This window comes from Peromyscus eremicus, chromosome 4 (assembly GCF_949786415.1).
Source record: "Peromyscus eremicus chromosome 4, PerEre_H2_v1, whole genome shotgun sequence".
In the NCBI taxonomy this organism is placed as follows: domain Eukaryota; kingdom Metazoa; phylum Chordata; class Mammalia; order Rodentia; family Cricetidae; genus Peromyscus; species Peromyscus eremicus.
The window spans coordinates 137,386,318-137,410,299 of NC_081419.1; the positions used below are offsets into that span (position 1 = coordinate 137,386,318).

The following is a 23,982-nucleotide window of genomic DNA, read 5'->3' on the forward strand; positions in this document are numbered from 1 at the left end:
TTTTTTACTTCAGATTTTATCTGTGTAAAACAACCATCTGTCACACTCACAAATTCTGTGGATTGGGACGTTAGGCAATGCACAGTGAGGGTAGATTGTCTTCTCTCAGTGACATCTGAGGTTTCAGCTGGGAGACACCAAAGCTGGAAGCTACAATAATCTAAACGCTGGTTAAGGCCCTTGGCTGATGCTGAGGGATAAGCTTCCAGTTTGCATGTAGGTCTTTGCTTGAATCACTTTGGGCTTCTAACAGCATGCCACCAAGCCCGACGTCCTGATTTCAACCTCCAGGACCTACATGGTAGGAAAGAACTGACTCCTACAAATGGTCCTCTGATGGCTGTAATTTAGAAACGGTGGCAAGGAGTCACACCATACAACGGGGCCCACTTGGGAGGTTTGTTGAGGGTAGGGGAGAGAAGGGGTAGAGAAGGGGGCAGAGACCGGTTCCCGGGGGCGAGAGCGAAGGAGGAGAAAGAGAAAGAGCTGGCTGTTCTTATCTACAATAAAAACCTCCCCAACCATGGACCGGACATTTCGGTGTTTTTTGTTTTGTTCAATTTTTTTTGTTTTTTTTGTTTTTTTGGTTTTCGAGACAGGGTTTCTCTGTGTAGCTTTGCGCCTTTTCCTGGAACTCACTTGGTAGCCCAGGCTGGCCTCGAACTCACAGAGATCCGCCTGGCTCTGCCTCCCGAGTGCTGGGATTAAAGGCGTGCGCCACCACCGCCCGGCGTTTTGTTCAATTTTTTTACTGCACTCTAGCTTACAGGGTGCTTGGAGCTTTTCCCTAAAAAGAACTCAATTTTTATAAAGCCCACGCTTTGCTAATAGCCTCGCTACAGGAGAAATGGGGGAACCCTTAGGCAATCGGGCATAAAGTACTCAGTCCAAAGGCAAGTCAAGGGGAGGGTGTCGCTAACGCTCGAGCCACCAGAGGCCGCCCGAGAGGCGCCTCTTCGGTTTCGGGCTTCTATAGCTGCGCGCCACAGTACCACGTGACCCACGTCGCTCAGCGGCCCCCCCCCCCCCCGCCGCTTCCGGTAGGGGCGGAAAGCGGAAGTGTGGGAGGGTTTGCGGGGCGGGCTTCGGGAGGATGGAGTATTGAGGCGGTCTGGGCGGCTGCCGGCAGCGCCATGGAGACCGTGCAGCTGAGGAACCCGCCGCGCAGGTGAGGGGCCGTAGGCTGAGAGGAGGAGAATTGGGTGGGGAGGGATGGCGCGAATTTGCGGAGCGGAGACACCTGTGTGCAAGCAGCGGGCGGAGAGGGACCCGCGAGATAGGCGACCCGGCTGCAGGAGCACCTGCTGAGTGAGGGAGCATCCGCTGGCCGAGATAGAAAGAAAATGGGTTTGGTTAGAGGGAGCCCTCTCCGTGGGGGACTCCGCCGAGCAACGTGGGACAAGTTAGGGCGACACCTGCTGAGGCCGGGGAAAACTCCCCAACAAGAGACTGGAGGACTTAGGGGCTAATGCCGAGGGTGGTTGAAGGCGAACCTGTTTGGGATGAGCGAGGACTACTCGCTGAGAAGGTCCTGAGTCCCACGGACCATGCGGTGGGGAAAGGTCTGTTGCATTGCTTCTGAGGCAGAAGTCGGTAGAAAAATTTGTTGGAGGTATCATAGCTAGGTGGTCCTGTCCAAAGTCATTGCTCCTATCTGCCTTACTGTGGAAGTACCCGTTTCGTGGGTCTTGTAATGGAGAAAAGGTCGTGGAGGAGAGTATCCAAGTGTGTTCTGGGTGTCATCCCCATGTGGGAATGATGATCGTGGCGGTGGTGGTGGAGGCTTTTGTTGCTGATGTCCTGAGTGCCTGCTTAATTTTCTTCAAAATCCTCCTCAGCCTTCCAAAACCCAAAGTTAGGACATAGATAAGGAAAGAAAATACCGGAGGATGGGTAAGCTGAGGTCCAATAAATAGTTTAGACACAGTAGATCCAGCCAGACGGTGTCCTTTTTAAATTCTGTTTCAATACTATCAGCTCCAGATTCGAAAAGTATCTGGAATTGTTTTGGGTGAAGAAGGCTGACTCTAGGAAGTCTGAACTGGCTGATGTTGTGTTGGACCACTCCCCCTCACCTGGAGAAAAGAGCGTAGAGCCTGAGGGAACCTTACTTCTCTCAGATGCAGCTAAAAACTTGGGTTTCACAGAGAAGACATTTGACTTCCTGTAGCAGAATGAGCACTGAAGTAGGAAGTGTTCAGAATAAGGGAGTGCCCGGCAACTGAGAGGCGAAGGGAGGGGATTGAAAGCCTGGGGAGCACTCTTGGGGGTCGGTGGAAGTACACAAACGTGGAATAAAACCAGTAGCTTGTTAGTGTGGTGTGCTGGGACTGTAATTAATTACATCCAGGGAGTGCTTTCAGGGTACCAGGCGCTGTTTTAATTACTTACCATCTCGCCTGTTCAGCCGTCTGAAATTGCTGGTGTCTGGCCACTTTTGGACTCGTAAAAAATGGTACTTTGAGATGGTCCAACTTACTGACTCACTGACCTTCAGAACTGTCATATAAGGAGGATGTCCTTGCATCCCTGTTTCACAGATGATAAAGCCAGGGCACAGAGAGGCAGGTCGTTTGTTAGCTGCTCCGTAGTAAGAGGCAGAGTTGGGACTTTAGTGTCTGGTGATCTAGTCCAAAGCCTTGCTCTGAAAATTCCCCTACTCTTGACATCTCTCTGGAAGTTACCTGCTACGTTGGGTCTTTGTATAAGTGCATCTTAGCAGATAGTTACCGTATCTGTGCAGTCAGTAACCACTAGATTTCTTTTTTTCTCTTTGCTTCTTTTCCCAAAACCTTCATTTGATCAAAAGGAGAATTGGGAATGTGAGTTTGGTGATTTCTGGCAGGGGTGTTGTTTTTGTTTTTTTTTTTTACTTTGCTCATCCTTGTATCTTTTGGATTTTTTAGTTTTTAGTTTTTCAAGACAGGGTTTCTCTGTGTAACAGCCCAGGCTGTCCTGGAACTTGCTCAGTAGATCAGGCTGGCCTCGAACTCACAGAGATCCGAGTGCCTCTGCCTCCCGAGTGCTGGGATTAAAGGTGTGTGCCACCACTGTCCAGTTTACCTTTTGGATTTTAAGAACTGTAATAAAGTGCATGAGAAGAGCATTGCAGGACCGGACTGTTGGATGATTGGTGCCGTCTTGTTCCCTGTAACTAGTGGACTGCTGGGTCTTAGTATCATAAGTATTAACTGGCTTGAGTGGCTGGAAGAAGTACCACACCGGATGCTGTAAACAACAGAAATTAACTTTATTTGCCATTCTGGAGGCTGGAAGTTTAAGTGTCTTTGGCTTACAAATGGCCGTCTTTCCCCCACTTCTTTATGTGGTCTTTGTTCATATCTGTCCCTGCCCTCACCTCTTCCGCTTACAAAGTCACCTATCTCCAGATACAATCTTGCGTTCTGACGTTCTTTGAGTTAGAATCTTAATGTCTGTGTGAAGGTTTGGGCATAGTTAATTTAGTTAACTTTTGTTTGAGACAGGGTCTCACACTGTAGCTCAGGCTGGCCTCAGACTCACTATAGTCTGGCTGCCTCAGCCTCCTGAGTGCCAGGCAGGAGCCGTTGGACCTGACAACTTTGTTATTAAAATGTTTCGGTTTATCTTTTATATTTCATGTAATTGGTAAAATTCTGTTAGAGGGATACATTTGCATAAGAAATGGACCTTTGAGAGTTCTGACATGGAGTGGATGCTTGAGAATTAGCCAGATCTCAGTCACCACATCATAACATTTCTTGTATTTGGAAAGGTACAGATGTCTTCTGGAGAGATTTGGGTTGTGTGCTGCCCAGCAGTCTCAATGCAGGAAATACTCTTTGTATTCATGAGCTTGACATTTGTGTGTGTGACTCAGTGACTGATGATGGATGGTGTCTTGCAAGAGTTAGTGATTTTAAAACGTAAGTTGCCGTTGGGTAATGGTGTAGTAGAAGGCTTAGGGTGCATTCCTGGGATGCTGGCCATTCTTGTGTCGGCTGACTTAGGACAGGGACATCACCAACATTTGGTGTGTGTAATTGTATTTATTGGACAGGCCTGTTCATTATGAGCAAGTAAAAACTGGAGTGGGATGTTCACCAAAGTCAGACCATTTGGGTAATAGTCCTCATCCATGAAGACTCAGTCACTTAGCAGATGTTTCATAGAAGTTTTATGTGTTGATAACCTACCAGTTAGCATTTTAGATGAAATTTTGTTTTGATGAGTCAGGTGTGGTGGTACACTCCTTTAATCCCAGCATTTTGGAAGGCAGAGGCAGATGAAACTCTGAGCTTGAAACCAACCTGATCTACAGAGCCAGTTCCAGGATGGCCAGGACTCCAGAGAAAACCCTGTCTCAAAAAGAAAAGGAAAGAAAGAAATTCTGTTCTGAGAACACAGAGGACACAGAGATTGCTACTCAAGGTTATGCGATTGCCACCCCTACGTTGGTTGATCCATTTAGCAAATAGTTTCTAACCATCTCTTGGTTATTTGGCACCAGAGATAATAACACTTCTTTAAGTTTAGAGTGTTTTAAAAATTCTAGACACAAAGTGAAACTCCTACATAGATTGTTTAAAGAGGCACGTGAGCATTGTTTAAAGTTTGTGCGAGTGTTATCGAGTCTTGCAACTGTCTCTTAGGGCCGAGGCAGTTTCCTTTGTTATTCTGTGGTCTCTGAAATAGCGACTTTGGCTTTTGTTAAACTCCAAGAGTCAACACTCGAAAGAGAATCAGATCTCCTTTATATAAGCTGTATATAAGAGTTTATTCTTGATGAATGAAGTATTGTCCATTGTTTATACAGCTATGATTGGGGATTTTACCAAAAACCCTGGCTTTAATTTCTGAGATTGTAGAAATATCACTTCTGAAGTTTAAGAGGAGTTTCACTTCAGCCCTTTTGTTTTGAAGCTGGGAGTTTTTATGAAGTCATTGGGATTTCAATTTTAGAATCTTCAAATGTCAGTGTAGTCTTTTGTAGCTCTTCCAGTCAGGGCATTAACTTTCTGTGGTTCTCCATTTCTCTATAAAGTTCTCCAAGGTTGCCCCTTTGAGGTTAGGGCTTGTTGGTAGTTAGTTGCACTTCATGTGGTCAGGCTTTCTTTATCCTTAATTTTATTTTTTCTATTTTTTTAAAAAAGTCGTATCTTTTAAGAATTGGTATTGTTTGTCGAGTTCAAGCCTTTTTCTGCACAAGAAATTTACAGTGTGACTACTTCCATATTTCACCATTTCCTGAGCTGTCTTTTCTTTGTTGTCTTTTGTAGCTTCAGGAAACCATTGTGTAGAACACACACACACACACACACACACACACACACACACACACACACACACTTACTCCACAGCAAACTCTTTATGCCTGTTATTATGTTTTATTAGAGGTCTCAGAGTTTTAAATTTGAAATGTTGCTTTTTAACCTCTCCACTTTATTGTGGTTGTCTAGCATGGCTACAGAGTTTGAGCCGCGTGGAAGTCGTTAATTGACCCATTTGGTTCTTGGCGCTAGTGAAAGGTGCATGCCTGATCCTGGCGGGAGGGGCTCACTGAGACTGTTTAAACTCCCTGCCGGCAAGTCAGTTTGCACTTTTGGGTCTGTATAAATGTCTGCTTTCTACTTCCTGTTTCTGTGTTACCTATAGAACCTAGTTGGATAGACGAAATGACCAAAGCTTTGCCAATAGAGGGAAAAGGTCAGCTAGTTCATTTAGGCTTAAATATACAGCCTTACATTTAAACGTCTGTTTTGAAGAGATAGCTGTGCCATTTAAATTCATAGAAATAATTTACCTAATGTGTGACTCTACACTATAACATTTCATCTCATGGTACTTTATTTTTCATAAGTTTTCCAACCATAGAGAACTTGGCCCTCTGAAGGTAGCCTGATCCACTATAGGGCAGCTTTTCTCATTAGAAAATTCATACGTATGTTGAACTGAAATTTGATTCCTGGCAGCTCTTCATGTTCTATGTGTTCATCGGGTGACCCAGCAAAAGTATAATCCCTCCTTAAAGAGAGCCAGGGATGGTGGTGCATACCTATAATCCTAGCACTTGAGAGGTTGAGGCAAGAGGATTGTAAGTTTGATGTCAATCTGGGTTACAATAGTGAGATCCTGTCTTAAAAAAAAAAACTCTTAGCTTTACTAATAGTTACTAGTAGAGAAAGTAGACTTTGTAGAGCAATTCCTAGAAAGGTATTTGTAAAATAAACAATGTACTTTATTTTTTAATTGCAAGTAAGACATATTTTGTGTTTATATTTCTTTATCCACAGGCAGCTGAAAAAGTTGGATGAAGATAGTTTAACTAAACAACCAGAAGAAGTGTTTGATGTCTTAGAGAAACTTGGAGAAGGGTGAGTATAGTTAGAATGTGTATAGAGCAGCGGGTCCCAGTCTTTCTCCTGGCACATGTGGTAGCTGAGGGATGTGAGCCTCTCATGGTGTAAAATTCAAACCTGCACAAAAGAAAGAACGCCACGTATCAGCATCATTCCAGGTGGTGTGGGAGGTACATTACTGCTTGCAATGCCTTGTCAGTCTTCAGCCTATCACTAAACGTAGTAATTTATCAGTAATTTCCAGTCTTTTTAATATTAAGGCTTTTATTGTTTTCTCTTGCAGAATCTGTGATGTATGTGATTTTATGTAGTTAACAGAAATGCTAATTAGATTATAATTCATTAAAGTTTTAAAAAGTCAGCCAGGATGGTGGCCCACACCTTTAATCCCAGCATTTAAGAGGTAGAGGCATGTGGATCTTTGTGAGTTTGAGGCCATTCTGGTCTACATAGCAAGTTCCAGGCCAGCTTATATAGTGAGACCCTGTCTAAAAAAAAATTAAAAAAAAAGAAAAGAAAAAAGAAAGAAAGAAAAAGGAGTTAGACATAGTCAATTTTATATGCTGATCAGGATTTCTGACTAGTATGTAGTTACTAGTCAGTAAAAAATTATGGAATTCATTGTTTTTGTTGCAGCTTTGTGAAAAATAACAAACTGATTGCTGTTGATGTCTTCTCAGGAGATCCACCATCTGAGGTTGGGAAACCGAGCTTCTTAGAGGACCAATTTCTAGTGGAGGTCCTGAAATGCTGCTGCAGTGACTGCAGTAATAGATGATGGGGCTGTGATTGATTTTCATTGATACAGTAGGGCATGGCATCAGAGTTTCTTCTTTTGGTTTTTCGAGAAAGGGTTTCTTTGAGTAGCTCTGGCCGTCCTGGAACTCATATAGACCAGGCTGGCCTCGAACTCATAGAGAGCCGCCTGCTTCTGCCTCCTGAGTGCTGGGATTGAAGGTGTGTGCCACCACACCCAGCTGCATCAGATTTCTTATACTTCTACATATCCTTTCAATTTAATTCTGTGTATTTATTGCTTCTTCTGTAATGATCAGTATATTAAAATACTAGGGATACCTTAAGTGTTTAACTTTTGAATAGGTAATAAATTCATGTGATTCAGAGATAGTTAATGCATACGTAAACAGGCATTGTTGTATATGAAATTTTAGTCCCTTCAGAATACCTCTGACTAATGACTGACTGACTATACTTTTTTCTTTTTCTGTGGTGCTAGGGATTGAACCCAGGGTCATACAAATGCTAGGCAAGTGCTCTGCTTGAGCGAAGCCTCCCCTTCCCTCACTGTTTGAGAGTGTAATGTTGTTATGTTTAAACACAGATCTGTAGTAATGACAAGTGCAGTTCTGGCTTCCATGGAATAGATTTTCACAGATTGCCTCCTTGTTGAAAACATTAGTCTTCAACTTTCTGTTAGTTGAAAAAATACTCTTTGGGATCCATCAAAAAAATCGAGCAGAGGAAGGAAGGAAAAGAACATGAGTTGTGATGTCCCAAGACAAGCCCAAGATGGTGGAAGACTGCCAGTTGAATGACATCATTAAAGGTAAGAGGTAGCGACAGTCACTCTGTATCTCCTGCCTGGGATCTGTAGCTTTAGCTTGCTTGGCATTCATGCTGTTCTCCTGAAGGAGATTAGTCCATTCCCCTTAATCTAACAATGTTTATAGGTAGTTTTTGAAATATGATATAAGTGGTGGACATATATGTAACTAACTTGGTTTTTTTCATTTTTAATGAAAGCATGTTAGAGTAATAAAGAACCCATGCACTGAAGTCACACAGACCCAGGTTAAAAGTCTCAGTATCCTATTTATTAGCATAACAGATGAGCTTGTATTTTCGACCCTCACAACCTTCATCCACAAAGTAGGGATAATAACAATATCTGTTAAATGGTGTCGTGGAAAGTACTACATGAAGTAACAGTTGTTAATACGAGGTACAGTGAGTGTCACGAACTGAATGCTCAGTAAGACACAACCATTATTTTTGGGTGTATCAGCCGAAGCATTTTTCAGACTTCATGTCACATCAAAGCTAAATCTTAAGTCTTAAAGTACAGTTAGGTGTTCTTAGCGGGGCCTGCTTGCTGTGCCTGATTTAGGAAAACTGAAATTATAGGCAGAAAATGTCAGAAAGATAATGTGGGGAAGAAAACAAGCGAACTATGTTTTGTTTTTTAATTGTGTTTAGATATGGATATCTTCACCAGAGAACTTGGGAATTTCCCTCTAAAGGTCCTTCCTCATGCTGTCATCTCATTGAACTTTGGAATGACACCACAGACACTTGGATTTTTGTCATCCTGACTTGGTGAACCTGGGCGGTTTGATGGAGCTCATATGACCCTAAAGGAAGAAGACCTTCCTTACCTGTGTTTCTCTAATGGAGACGCCACACCACCTTCAGATGTCCCTTCAGTGAAGGCTTTGAAGCCACTGGACTTGGCTTGTTCTCAAAGCGAGCTTGTGCTGAAGAACCGTATTGGGTCCTGGAGCTGTGGTCATGCAGTTTTGAAGAACTCATGTGACTCTGTGGCAGGGCAGTCACAGCTTGAACCGACATGAGTGGAGAGCATCTGGAATGTTTAGAACGGAGCCTAGCGTCCTTTTGCTTCTGTTACTTCCAAGTTTTACACATTGGCTCTTTTAGTTTTTTTTTTTTTTTTTTTTTTTTTTTCCCCTTTTGCGGTATTAGATCCTCATGTGCTTTAGGCAAGTGCTCTATCACTGAGCTACATTCCCAGCCTTCACTGAAGTTTTTATCATAATAACAACTTATTCCCATAGTTCCATGGCTAACGGGTGCCGTTGATGAGTGAGACTTGTGCCTGTTTGTGTTGGTGCAGATACTGTTTATTTCCATGTTTGTTTGTTTTTTATTTTCATTCATCCCTACTTTGATGGTTTTGTGAAACAGCTACTTCATTATGTTCGGTTAACATTGTAGGGAATCAGGTCTGAAGGGACTTGCCTGTATGTGGATTATTAGCTCCTTTATTGCTCTGATGGAATACCTGTTGGAAACAACTGCAGAAAGGAGGAAACTGTCATAGGCCAACATGGTGGAAAAAGTGTGGTGGCAGGCACAGCTTGCAGCGTGACAGGGGAGCCTAAGGCAACTGGGGCACCAGATAGAGGGAGTTCTGAGGTAGGGTGTGAACCTCAAGGCTCACCCGGTACCAGCTCGCTTCCTCCAGCTTGGTACCACCTTACAAAGGTCCACAGCCTTCCGAAATATCATCATCTTCTGGGGACCAAGTGTCCAATCACATGAGCCTGTTAGGGACCATACATAACCTTGGACATGATTGTCAAAGCCCAAATCCTTCAGATTGTGATCGCTACGATATGTGGGATCATGAATCTTTGCTCATTGATCACCTGCTCTGTTGGAGTTCCTTTGCTATCAGGAGAGTGTAGGGGGTAGGGATTTTGTTTTGGTCATGATTACAGAACAAGTCCACTGGGAAGACTTGCTTTTCATTCCTAATGCATAAGAATAATGAGTAAAAATTCTATTAAATATTTAATCGTAGGGCAAAGGCATTAGATTCTTTGGTGAATCAACTCCTATTTATAGTAACTATTTATAGTAAAATTATGGAATGTTAAAACATGGAAAGCTGTGGAGAGCTTCTCTATGAAGAATATTGCTCTCATGAAAGCAGACTTTCAGAAGCAGTAGATGTGGGAAACGACAGTACTAGTGCTGAGGGAAAGAAGAATTTTGCACCCAGCAAAACTCATTCCAGCATGAAGATATTTTTGCACATACGGGGTCTAGTGTTTCAAAAAGGCCTTTGGATGGCAGTAACAGAACACCTGCTAGCAGTGGCCAACTATGATGATTTAGTGACAGATTAATACATCTCCCAGAAGTGGATAGTTGACTTGCTAATGGTTGGTCTGGGCAGCTCTTATGGTCACAAGATGGTTATATTAATTTCAAGTGTCATCCCTGTTGACAGTAACCAAAGCCAGGAGGAAAGTGACAGGTGAAAATGGACAGCTTGTGTGCTTGTTGTCCCCGGGAAGAAAGTCTTCAGAATTCTAGCCATTGTATAATGGCCAGATCTAGGTTAGATTTTTGCTGCTCGTTCAGTCACGGGCAAAAAAGAAATGGAGTACCGTGACTGGCAGGGCCTATCACAGTTTCCCCAAGGACTAACACGCTGCCATCCTAATTGAGAGTTACTTCAGCAAGGAACAGAGGGCAGTGGCTGGGTCTTCCACGGATGCTCAGCAGTTGGCTTCCTGTGGTCAACAGTGTTTGAGACTCTTTGAGGGTCTTCTTACTCCTTTTTAAGTGTAAGGGATTCAGACGGAGCTTTGTATGTGCTCTACATTCATAGATACTTCTTTTTTAAAAAGAGGTTTTAAAAATCTGTTTTGACATTAAGATAATTCCTTTTTCGCAGTGTGAATGCTCTGTTATTTTGACACCTTAGGTCACATTCTTTATTTTGATTTTCTTTTCACTAAGATAGTATGTAGAAACAGGTGTGTTTGGGAAATTTATTCTTTTAGGTTTTGAGACAAGGTTTCTCTGTGGAGCCCTGCCTGACCTGAAAGTCCCTCTGTAGACCAGGCTGGCCTTTAACTCACAGAGATCCACCTGCCTGTGCCTCTCAGGTGCTGGGATTAAAGGCGTGCGCCACCACCACCTGGCATGTTTGGGAAATTTAAAAAGATGTTTTGCTCATATTTCACTGAGAGCTGCCCTGGACATTAATAAAAAAACAAACAAACAAACAAAAAACAAACAAAACAACAACAAGAACAAAAAATCCGTAAGATTCTGGTGGGACCTCACTTGAGCACCATTACTGTCTTGGAAGGGAGCTTGTATTTATTTATTCATTCATTTATTCATTCATTCATTCATTCATTCATCTATCTATCTATCTATCTATCTATCTATCTATCTATTTATTTATTTATTTATGGTCATCTTGTGAATAAGACAACCAAGACACAAGAGAGCTAACTCGTGTTTATAACAATGGGGGACGCAGTCTTCCATCTTTAGATTCTAAACCTAATGTTCTTACAGCACCCAGATTGAATGAACATAGAACCTTGGTTTTGATAAGGAGCTTTTCAGGGAAGATGAAGCAGAAGGCAGAAAGATTTGCATATGCACTCTTCTTCGGACACTATTGTGAAGGAGGCTTAGGTCCTAACGAGTCTCCATATTTTAAACATTGCAGCATGTGAGAGGAACAAGGACGGAAAGACTAATAGAGTAGCTGTAGGAAACAGACACATGTGTTGCGTTGGTGTGGAGAGGAAACAGCATTATGTTCAGTCTACATGGGTTCACATCATAAGCTCATCACTTAGGTGACCTTGGGTAAATCACATGACCTCTAAACTTTTAATTTTTACGTATAAAATAATCACCTCTTAGTCTTTAAAAAAATTTTATTTTCAAAGAATAGGCCCAGATGTATTTTTCTAGCAGATATCAGGGATGGTAGATGGAAACTATTACAGTAATTTGAAAATCATAGTTTAGACCTGATAACTCTTTGGGTGCTAGGGATTAAACCCAGGGCCTTGCTCATGCTAGATAAGTGCTCTACCACTGAGCTACACCCTGGTTCCCAAATGTGAAGTTTTAGGGTGCTGTCTTCTCCCCCAGGTATTTAAGCCATGTCAGTTTTGCAAATGTAACTAAGCTTGTAAGCATTAGGCACTTGGGTAGAAAGTAGGCCTATGGGTTGATTGTGCTAACCTGGTTTTCTGCCTGGGTGCTCTGGCTTTATAAAGTGTCTCCTTCCCCCAATGCAGGTCTTACGGCAGTGTGTACAAGGCTATTCATAAAGAGACTGGCCAGATTGTTGCTATCAAGCAAGTGCCTGTGGAGTCGGACCTGCAGGAGATAATCAAAGAGATCTCCATAATGCAGCAGTGTGACAGGTAAGGGCATCCTCGGACAGAATGCGCATCCGTGGTTGCTCCGATCACATGGTTTGACACCTGCAGATTGACGTGCTGAGCGTTTGCAGAGGGCGAGGTCGGGGGGTAACTGCGTACTTTCTGAAAAGTGAGAAAGCATGTATGTTTTCCTAGATACACAGTTTCCATTTTTGCATTTTCCCCTTCCTCAGTTAGTTCTTAGAGATGAGGAAGAAGAGGCAGACGGTGGCGCCTTCTTCCTTTCTTCCTTCCTTTCTTTCTTTCTTGCTTGCTCTCTTTCTTTTGAGAAAACTGAGAGATAGCTGAGATAATTCAAATACCTTTTAGCCCCAGAAACTGTAGAATATCAGATATTTCAAATATCTTTTAGCCCCAGAAACTGTAGAATATCAGATTGGTCTATAAAAAGGGACTATTTGTTTAGGTATTAACTTATTTTTATTCGTGTCAAGAGTTCTTAAGTGTTTTAATTTTGAGGAACTAAGATTTGTCAAAAGCTATAAGCAGGAAGTTGGCCCCAAAGTCAACCACAGAAGAGCACGTGATCTACCGTGAAGTTCCATGACAACATGAGCTCGTCACTGATGGAGCGGGCATACCCAGCACTGTTTAGATGGGAGAGACAAGTAAGGTGAAGGGCAGGCCTAGGCCCAGGGCCTTGGAAGTGAGGGTGAAGAAGTTTTGCGCTTGAGGCAGCATTCATGTTGGTGAGAAAGTTTACTACTCGCTGTTTGTCAAGCTTCAGTGGTAGATTGTGTGGGGCCAAAGGGTCTTGTTATTTTGCAGGGACCTTAGATCTCCTCGACCTTGATGTACAGCTGCCGCTCATCTTCTACTGTATTTTCCTTTTTGTGGTTATTGTCCATTATACAAAAACTTCCATTTTTTTTTCTGGCTGGATTGGCCAGAATTAAGTTAGCAGGTTTTCTTTTTCTCTATATGATTTACTTTACTCAAACTCGTTTTAATTGGCAAATTGTATATAAACAGAGTATGGAAAATGCTTCTAACTAAAGAAGTTTTTGGTTTTTTTAAGATTTATTTATTTTTACTTTTTTATGTGTATGCTTGCATGTTTGTATGTGGACCACATGTACCCGAAGACTGTGGAGGCCGGAAGATGGAGTCAAATCCCCTGGAACTAGAATTATAGATAGTTGTGAGCTGTCGTGTGGGTGCTGGAATCCGAACCTGGGTCCTCTGTAAGAGTACCGTGTACTAGGAAGTGATGTTTTGAAGATCCTTCTGGGCTAAGCCTTCTAATTTAAAAAAAAAAAAAAAGACAGACAGGGCAGAGTCCTTGTGCTCTGGGAGTTTTGTTTCTTTGTCACTGTCTTTTGAGTAAGGGCAGGGTTTAGGGGACATTTGCCTGGTTTGCTAGAAAAAGCAGCTGGAGTGAGAATGTCAGTTTCCCCCTTTTTCTGGGAGTTCATAGGCCAGGCATGTACACTCAGGAAATGTAGCCGACAGTACAAGACGGCGCAGAGCATATCCCAGCAGTGTGTTTGGATGATAAAGTAAGTGACTGCAGGAGGAGAGGGAAGAGAGTACGCGGGGGTGGGGTGGGGTGGGGTGGGGTGGGGTGGCAGAGTGTGTGTGGGGTGTGAGCCGTAGGGACTCAGGTCCTGTGCTGTCACTAATACTCATTTTATGTGCTGTGTTTTCCTTCTGTCCTTGTCACTGTTGTATGTCCTGAGAATGGAGGGGCATTTGAGATGGGAAGTCAGGGAGCCTGGGTAGTTTGAGCGTCTTTGGTTGCTATGCAACCTGGCTTCCAACAGCAGTCCAGCTGTTAATGCTACAAGTTGTCAAGACAGATTTTTCATTTTACTGGGGTGCTTGACTTCTCAGGTATTTCTTATTTGATGTCTCTCTTCAAATTTAAGACCTAAGGTTCTAGATTTGATACTAAATATTCTTTCTTTGTATTATGTAGTGATGATTTTGTTATTCCCAATTATACTGTGACTTTTTGGAAAAAAGAAGAAGAAAAAAGATTGTTTTTCTTTTTGGTAAAATCATTGTTATATATCCCTTGGTATATCTTTCCATGTCTCTGTGGGGGTTTAACTGTGACTACTTTATTGTTTTGTATCTTCTCTCTTCTCTCTTGTAAACAAGACACACAACACACACACACATTTTATGTATATGGGTGTTTTGCCTACATGTGTGTCTGTGCACTACTTGCATGCCTGGTGCCTGAGGATAGAGGGCATCAGATCTCCTGGAACTGTGTTACAGACAGTGGTGAGCCACCATGGGGGTGCTAGGACCTGAACCCCGGTCCTCTGGAAGAGCAGCCAGTGCTCTTAACAGCTAAGCCATGTCTCCAGTCCCAGGACATACTAACATTATTTATTTATTATTTATTAACTATTCCTCTAACGTGTTCCATGGACTGGTGGTGCCATTATTTCTTAAGTTCCCTCATATTGGATGGTCATTTAAATTGTATCTAATCTCTCTTTTGTTATCATTCTGTGTTGGTAGCTAATTTTTTTGAGAATTTGTGGTTATTTTCTGAGGATAAATTATACACTTATACTGTTCTCTTGTTTTGAATGTGCCTTATTACTCTTAGGAAAAGTGATCCCATTTCATGTTTTTATCAGGAGATTGCTCCTGTTAGTCCTAACTAGAAATAATTCAGTTTTTGAGATGAGAAATTACTTTCCATGCATTGAACAGAATGAATTAAAATGTCTGCGGACGTTCCACTAATTTGTGTTGTGTTTCTCTCCAGCCCTCATGTAGTCAAATATTATGGCAGCTACTTTAAGAACACAGACCTGTGGATCGTTATGGAGTACTGTGGGGCTGGCTCTGTATCGGATATCATTCGGTTACGAAACAAGACGGTAAGTTTACCTCCGAGAAGGGGCTGCGGGGCCAGCATTTTGTCATCTTTCTCGGGCCTTTCGTTCACATGCTGCTTCTACAGTAGGGAAATGACTGTCAGATTCTTCCTTTTCCTTGGGTCTTTGCTCCTTTTTACTCACTTCTCTCCCACCTCCAACAAAGACAGAATCCCAGTATGGTTTTTACTTTTGATTCTTCTGCTCCAGCCCAAGTGCTGGGATCACAGGGTGTTACCACCTCCCCCCAACCTGAGTGCTAGGATCACAGGTTGTGTTAACCCCCTACCCAGCCCAAGTGCTAGGATCACAGGGTGTGTTACCCCCCCCCCCCCCCCAGTGCTAGGATCACAGGGTGTTACCACCTCCCCCGACCTGAGTGCTAGGATCACAGGGTGTGTTACCCCCCCATACCCCGGGATCACAGGGTGTGTTAACCATCACTCCCTCCCCCCACCCACCTGAGTGCTAGGATCACAGGGTATGTTACTACCCCCCACCTGAGTGCTAGGATTACAGGGTGTGTTACCCCTAGCCCAAGTACTAGGATCACAGGGGTGTGTAACTCCCTGCCCAGCTCAAGTGCTAGGATCACAGGGTGTGGCACCATGCTCAATATCTCTTAAATGTGACAATTTGATATTGACTCATTCCAGTGATTTTTGTTTACTTCTTATTAGGTAAAACAATTATCAAGTCATGGTTTAGGGATTAATTTTCTTTTTTTTTTTTTTTTTTTGGTTTTTGAGACAGGGTTTCTCTGTGTAGTTTTGGCGCCTTTCCTGGATCTCACTCTGTATACCAGGCTGGCCTCGAACTCACAGAGATCCTCCTGCCTCTGGCTCCCAAGTGCTGAGATTAAAGGCATGCGCCACCACCAAAAAGTGAAAAAAATTTCACTTTTTCACCAAAAAGTGAAAAAAATTTCACTTTTTCACCAAAAAGTGAAAAAAATTTTCACTTTTTGAGACAGGCTTTCATTGTGAAGAGTAACCTGGAACTGACAGTGTAGCCCAGGCTGGCCTTGAACTCACATTCCTCCTATGTCGTTCTCCCTACCAGGTCTGGCTGTTATAGAATGACTTTTAAAAATATTTGAATTTTAAAAGTTACGTGTCTGAGTAGGTTTATGTATGTGAGTCTTGCTTACCCTGCAGCTGGAGTTACTGGTAGTTACGAGCCCCACAGTCTTCAGGAAGAGCAGAATGCTCTCTTAATTGCTGAGTCATCTCTTCACCTCTAGGAGTTTTGAATGTTTACTTTTGGATTTGAATTTGTCCTCCTACCAAGTATAGCCACAGAATGGTTTCTTCCACTTGCTGTTGCATAGGGAATGAGCCTGTTATAAAAGAGTATTTGTTGTGCCTGAGATTGTAGGATTGCAGAGTGCTGCTGTAGGCACTAGGGATCCAGTAGTAAGTAGAAGAGACCACAGCGTATGGTGTGTGGTGCTCTATGGCAGGCAGCACACCTTTTGTAGCGAAATAAAAGCAAACAGGTGGCAGCTGGAAAGAAAATGCCAGGTAATGAGAAATACTCTGGAGAAAATTAATAAGGATGGTGAGAGGAAAGTGGTAAAGAGTGGTGGTTGGCAGAGCGGCAGGAGCAAAATCTCCTGAAGGGACACTGTAGGGAGGAACCACCAGTGTGGAGACTCGGAGAGAGACTGCAGTGTGCTAGAAGTCCAGCCACTGAGACGGGGGCGTAGACAAAGGGGACCTCAGGACAGGTGGGCAGGCATGATGATGTTGGGTCTTGTTAGGTCATGGTGCTGTGGCTGAGTTTTATTCCAGGTACAGAAGGAACATGTCTAGATTCTAAGAAAGTGAGTGAGTCATCTGACATGCGATTTGAAAAACAACTGTAGTTTCTGTGTAGATTGTTGAAAAGGGAAATTTTAGCTCTTGGGTGGTTTTGGTTTTGATTGTAAGAATGGGAGTGTCCATCCCCACATTAAGTATTTGCAATGTTGTAAAAATTAACTTAAGTATGCAAAAGTATACTGTAAATCATGAAGTATTATATAAGTTAAGATGAGACTGTTTTGAAACTCAAGTTATGCCCTGTGGTGGTGTCGCATGCCTTTAATCCCAGCACTCGGGAGCCAGAGTCAGGCGGATCTCTGTGAGTTCGAGGCCAGCCTGGTCTACAGAGCGAGATCCAGGACAGGCACCAAAACTATACAGAGAAACCCTGTCTAACCCCCCCCCCAAAAAAAAGAAACTCAAGTTATACATTTTTGTATCATATCATTGTTTCCTTTTCTTAATTTACATTATTGAGAATTTGTATGTTTTCTTTATTAGTAAGTTCTTTAGCCAAGAGTAGTGCTGTGACATAATATACATTTCTGGTACCAAATGGTCAGCCCTGAAAACATGTATACAAGTAACATTGTACAGATGGAGGAGGTTATATTTATGTATTAGGAATATTTATATATGTATATATATTATATATATGCGTACACACAAACATATATGAGTGTAACAACAATGAAAAAAGAGGCCATGAATTTGACAGAGAGCAAAGACTAGGAAGCCTTGGAGGGAGGGAGGGGAGGGGAGGGAGGAGATAATATAATTATATTATAATCTCAAAAAATGAAATAATACTTTAAGAGAAGTTGAAACCTTGACTACTTTGTTGATTTAAAATTGAAGCCCCAGGCTTCGTGTGCAGCAGCAAGTTGTTTCTGGCCTCTCAGCAGTCCAGAGTTAACTGTTAGTGATTTCTGTACCTATTGATATCTTAATACTAGTTTCTTAGTCTATGTACTTAATTATTAACTGTGCTAACTAAAAACTATTTAATGTGACAGCCTCCAGCCACAGGGAACTAGAATTACTGTTTAAGTTTGAAGAAATATGACCACAGAAAGATGTAAAAACTTTAAATTTTTATCATGATAGAACCTGTCTGAAAAAAATGATGATGGTAGAATGATGATACTGTGTTAAGTGAGGTTGTCCAGGCTGAGGGTGACAGACACCACGTGCTCTCTCTGACGTGGGTCTGTTCTGATGTAGATCTTAGCTGCTTATGTGGATAACTGCTATCCACGTGGGGTGGGTCTGTTCTGATGTGGATCTTAGCTGCTCATGTGGATAACTGCTATCCACGTGGGGTAGGAGAACTAGAAAGGGCCCACAAGAGGGAAAAAGTTTATTTTAAGCAGAAAGTTACTGTATAATTAAATCTAAGTAGATGTTAGCTGTATTTAAAAACTGAAAAGGTCATGATTAAGGTCTGACCACCTGTGAGAAGTTTTAAATCCTGATTATGTTCTTTTAGGAGTTGCTGTTAAGTTCACTTACAGGTGTGTCTCCTCTTCTGGTGATGACCGCTGCTGCGGGGTGCCTGTTTTTGTGCATTTCTACATGTTAAACTATTTCCACTGAGTTTCCTTGTTCTTGTGTTGATGCTTTCCCTCTTTATTAGTTCTCATTATGCAAATTTAAATCTTAGAATAAAAGTAAAAGAAGGTAGTGTCTGAAGTACAAGCCGGGTCTTGCTAATCCTGGATCCTTTTGTCCACAGCTTACTCCTGAATGTGGGCTGTTTGCCATGCAGGGAGTTGAGTGAGAGTTGGATGGATTTTGTTTAGGATTTGGGTGTGATCTGCAGAGATGGCATATGGTCTGATCAGAAGCCCTGTGTCCGTCTCCAGCACTTAGTCACTCTAGCCCAGGGGTTCTCAACCTTCCTAATGCCACGACCCTTTAATACAGTTCCTCATGTTGGGGTCACTCCCAACCATAAAATTACTCTGTTGCTACCTCATAACTGTAATTTTGCTACTGTTATGAATCGTAATGTAAATACTTGATATGTGATTCCAAAGGGGTCACGATCCACATTGTTCTAGAGCTATTTCAGTTCCCACTCTTGATGCTTGGGATACAAAAGTAAGCAATGAAACATTTTTTAATGTGTACCTGTAATAAGGACGACTGTATAGTAAGTCAGGTTGTCTCTGTGCTGACAAGGTAAGATAAGGGAACAGAATGGCCAGGCATGGAGGAGGAAAGGCCTCTGCTGTTCTGATGAATGGCATTTGGGCAGTCAGAGAAGAAAGCTGAAGTACAGATGTGTGGATGAAGAGGAGAGCCTTGGACGTAGAGGGAACAGGCAGGCGGAAGGGGCGAGAGGGACCAGAGCTTTTAGGAAATGGCATGGCCAAAACAGCCGTGTGTGAGTTTGGAGGTAACTTTCCCCTTTTCTGATATGTGATGTAAACAGGGTTGGAACTTCTTACTGTTTTTTGTTTTTCAGTTAACAGAAGAGGAAATAGCTACAATATTACAATCAACTCTTAAAGGACTGGAATACCTTCATTTTATGAGAAAAATACACCGAGATATCAAGGCAGGAAATATTTTGCTCAATACAGAAGGGCACGCAAAGCTTGCAGATTTTGGAGTCGCAGGTCAACTTACAGTAAGTAGAAAATGTGACTGGTACCAGTACTTTAGCTGTGTCCCCAGAAGGTCATGGAGTGATTCATTTTCCTCTGTGTGTGTGTGTGTGTGTGTGTGTGTGTGTGTGTGTGTGTGTGTGTGAGAGAGAGAGAGAGAGAGAGAGAGAGAGAGGTATTCGTGTGTATGCCCATGTGCATGTTTGTTTCGTGTGGAAGCCAGAGTCCATGTTGGCTGTCTTCCTTGATTGCTCTCCACCTTACTTTCTGAGACACTGTCCTTCACTGACCTGGAGGTCATTGATTCAGATAGGCTGGCCGGCCGGTGCACTCCAGGAATCTGCCTGCCTCTCTCTACCTCTCCAGTTTGGGATTACAGGTGTGTGCTGTAGCATCTGGCTTCTTGTGTGGAGCTGGAGAGCTGCACTCAGGTTCTCATACTTACATGGCAAATACTTTACCAACTGAGATGTCATCCCAGCCCCTACTTTATTAATTTAATTATATAATACAAATTTGTAGAATTTACAAGATGACCAAATAGGTAGTCGTTTTAGATCTTTTCTGGGGTTCAAGTTCATGATTTAACTTCTATAAAAATGGAAACTAACATAAGACAGAAGTTTTGATTTAATTCTAATACATCAGGGACATAAAAGGAAGACAGATTGGAGCAGGCTGCTCTCCTTCAGCAAGGCAGAGGCTCCCATCCAGCCTCCAAGCAGTTCAGTCACCGCACTGGAAGCGCTCCGGCCTGCTTCAGTGTGGGCTCTTGATTTCCCTCTGTTCTTGCTTGTGCTTGCCAGCGAAAAAGGAAGCTGTTCAAAACAGGAGGACTAGAATGACCTGGCTTTGTAAAATAACCGACTAAGTGTAAAAATCTATGTAGAACAATGGAAACAGTTCTACATAGATAAACATGAGTCTCCAACAATATTATGCCAAGGGTTTTCTTGGTGAGTTTGTATGTTTCATCACCAACCCTCCTGTCTCCCCATCCCTCCTGTCTCCCCATCCCTCCTGTCTCCCCACTCCTCCTGTCTCCCCATCCCTCCTGTCTCCCCACCCCTCCTGTCTCCCCATCCCTCCTGTCTCCCTACCCCTCCTGTCTCCCCATCCCTCCTGTCTTCTCACCCCTCCTGTCTCCCCATCCCTCCTGTCATCTCCCCAGCTACAAACCATTTTTTTTTTTTTTTTTTTTGAGACCACGTTTCACTATGTAGGCCTGGCTGATCTAGAACTCTCTATGTAGACCAGGCTGGCCTTGATAGAGACCTGCCTGTCTCTACTTCCCAAGTACTGGGACTAAAGGCATATGCCACCATGCCTGTCTAACTTATGTCCAGTTTCTTTTGTTGCTTATGCTTCTGGTACTATAGCTAAGAAACCATGACCTTCTATGTGTTTAGTGGTTTTAGCTCTAACATTTGCTTTGAGATGAGTTAATTTTCATGCCATGAGATAGGTATCCAGATACATTGTTTTGCGTATTGATAACTGGTCATGGACCATTTATTTCAATTACTTGTCAATAAACCTTTAGCTTTTCTTTTGTTGGCTTATGTATTGGTACTTGCTGAAAATCAAGTGTGGGTTTATTTCTGGGACTTTGGTTGTATTCGGTTGGCCTGTATTTAGGTCATTGTGTCTGTACTTCACTGTCTTGGCTTTTACAGCTTTGGTTAACATGAGACCTTCAACTTTGTCGTCTTTCAAGACTGTTTTGATTCCTCTGGGATCCTGCATTTCTTTCTGAGTTAGATTAGTGGGTTATTTTTGCAAAAGAAATCATTGGGATTTTGATAGACATTTCATTGACTCATAAGTCAGTTTTAAAGTGACTACCATCTTAGTATTAAGCCGTGTAATTCACAGACTCAAGATGCTTTTGCATTTACTTATATCTTGCATTTTTCATCAATATTATCATTTGTATAGTAAGCATTTTTCATTAATTTGGTTAGTTCATTTTTTAGTGGTTTGTTTTTTTTGATGCTATTTTAAGTAGAACATTTTGATTTCAAATTATTCATTGTTAGTATACGTGAGCATAGTTGATATTTATATATTGTGTTTTACAATGTTACTGAGCTTGTTTATTCCTAGTTTTCATTTTTAAAAATTGTGTGTGTGTATTCAAAAGTTCATGTGTGTGATTATAGATTGTGAGTCCTTGTCTTCTACCTTGTTTAATGTTTGAGACAGGGATGTTTGTTATTCATGGTGCATATATCCGACATTCTCGTCTCCACCTCCCAGCTTCCAGTAGGAGCACAGGGATTACAGATGGTCTACCAAGCCTAGCTTTCATTGGGTTAGAACTCAGGTCCTCAGGCCCTTTACTGTCTCCAGCTCCTATTGCTCATCCCCCCTCCCCAAATTCTCAAACTTCTACAGTGAACATGTATTGTTTTGCTAAAGAAAACAAAAACAAAAAGTTGGTTTTTTGTTTGTTTGTTTGACTCAGAGGGCAACCATAGTCTATAATGAACCATCTGGGCTTCCAGTACTACTAAGTTGAGGTCTCTCTGACTGGCCTCCTAACAAATGCTGCAGCCCTGCTGGCTGCTTTTGGGGAAGTTGTGGTGACGGTGAGGGTGACTTCGAATTTAGTGTAGAAAGGCTAACATTGTTCTTGATTCACAGTGCTTCCCCAACTTCACCATCAGGGGTCCTCAGTTTCTCTCTCTAATGCAGACCAAGCAAGGGAAGCCCTTTCCTTCATGTGAGAGCTGCTTCATTTTATTTTATATAGCTTATTTGAAATGTTTTATTATTTTTTTATTTTTGAGACAGAGTCTTACCATGTAGCAAGGTTTGCCTGGAGCTTGCTATATAGACCAGGCTGACCACGAACTCTGAGATATTTGCCTGCCTCTGCCTTCCAAGTGCTAGGACTAAAGGCATGTGCCACCATGGCTGCCTTATTTTTATTATTTTTGTTTATGTGTATGCAGATATTCTGTATGGGTACATGGACGTGAGTGTGGGTGCCCTTGGGAGGGAGGTCAGAGGTATAGGAACCATGTGGAGTTGGAGTTACAGGCAGTTGTGAGCTGTCTGATGTGGGTGCTGGGAACCAAACTGAGGTCCTCTTGACAGAGTAGGAAGCATTCTTAATTGCCGAGCCCCTCCTCTAGCTGTCCTTGTTTTGTATATATTGACTTCTTTTTGTGCAAGGGCTTTGCAGTACAGCCTTGTCTGGCTTGGACCTCTTGGTTCCCTTGCTTCAGCCTCCTGAATGCTGGGATTAGATGCCTGTGCTGAGATGCCTGGCTTTCTAGATCCTTCAGAGTTCTTCAATCCAGTGTTGTTGTGAGGTCCACTTTTATCATTCTCAGTGCCAACAGTTTGTAAGCCATTTGGAAGGGTCTGTGCTGGAATTAGGTTGTTCTCAGTTTTCCCAGTGACTGACTGACTCAAGAGTCGGTTTGATTGTCTGTTCAGTAGTTACTGTTCAGCCAGCCATCTGCTTCTCAGCTTAGAATTTTGTGGCTTTGCTTTGCATTTTCAGATGGTTTTAGGAAGAAGTGAAAAGAAGATGTATTCGTTCCGTCTGTCATCTTTAGCAGAAATGTGTAATTAGTTTCTTTTTCTGCTTTGAAGACAGTCTTCTGTAGCCCAGGCTGGCCTTAGACTCCATCCCTCTGCCTCAGCCCTCCGGTTAGCAGCAGCACCTGACTGGCTCTCTCTCGATCCATTTCTGGTGCAGCTTGGGTTCTCGTGTGAGTGTGCGTGATTCGCTGAACTCCTTCCCTCGTGCACACTGGGTGCTCGTTGTTGTTGTTTTCCAAGTTCCCACCATCCCAAGATCCGTCTGTGGCAGACATCAGGATGCTTACATTTTTAAGCATTTCTTTGATTTTGTCCTCAGGATAAGGTCCTTTACATTTTTTATTTTATTTTTTATTTTTAAGATGTGGTCTTACTGTGTAGCCCTGGCTGGCCTGGAGCTTGCTGTGTAAAACAGGCTGGCCTCAAACTCACATACTCCCCTGCCTCCCTCTGCCTTCCAAGTGTGTGCATAATCATTCCAGGCTTCTTTCCCTCCTTTTTAGGTACAGTCTCATCCTGTAGCTGAGGTTGGCCTAGAATTCACTGTAGCCTGGTCCTGAAATTTCTCAGTCTTCCTGCCTCAATCTCTTGAGAGTGCTTGGATTACAAGTGTGAACTAACACCCATTGAAAAGAATGTATTTGTTGGGCACGAGAGATGGTTCAGATGATTGATAAAGGCCCAAGCTTGCAAGCCTAACAACCTGAGTTCCATCCCTGGGCTTGTAGTGGAGGAGGAAACGGGCTCCACTGGTTGTCCTCCGACCTCCACAGGCTGGGCAGGCTCAGCCTCCTTCTCTCTCTCTGTCTCTCTGTCTCCCTGTCTCTCTCTCTCTCTCTCTGTCTCTCTCTCTCTCTCTCTCTCTC

At 42.7% G+C, this 23,982-nt stretch overlaps 1 protein-coding gene across 1 annotated transcript in view; it reads left to right on the plus strand.

Moving 5' to 3' along the window:
• The first annotated feature begins 1,069 nt into the window (after nucleotides 1-1,069).
• Nucleotides 1,070-23,982, plus strand: part of Stk4 (serine/threonine kinase 4) — a 94,832-nt gene continuing 71,919 nt past the window's right edge. Inside the window, exons 1-5 of the mRNA XM_059261872.1 lie at nucleotides 1,070-1,168; nucleotides 6,273-6,353; nucleotides 12,158-12,286; nucleotides 15,033-15,147; nucleotides 19,420-19,584. Coding sequence (XP_059117855.1) covers nucleotides 1,134-1,168; nucleotides 6,273-6,353; nucleotides 12,158-12,286; nucleotides 15,033-15,147; nucleotides 19,420-19,584 — 525 coding nt within the window. The 5' untranslated portion in view covers nucleotides 1,070-1,133. The remainder of the gene's footprint in view (nucleotides 1,169-6,272; nucleotides 6,354-12,157; nucleotides 12,287-15,032; nucleotides 15,148-19,419; nucleotides 19,585-23,982) is intronic.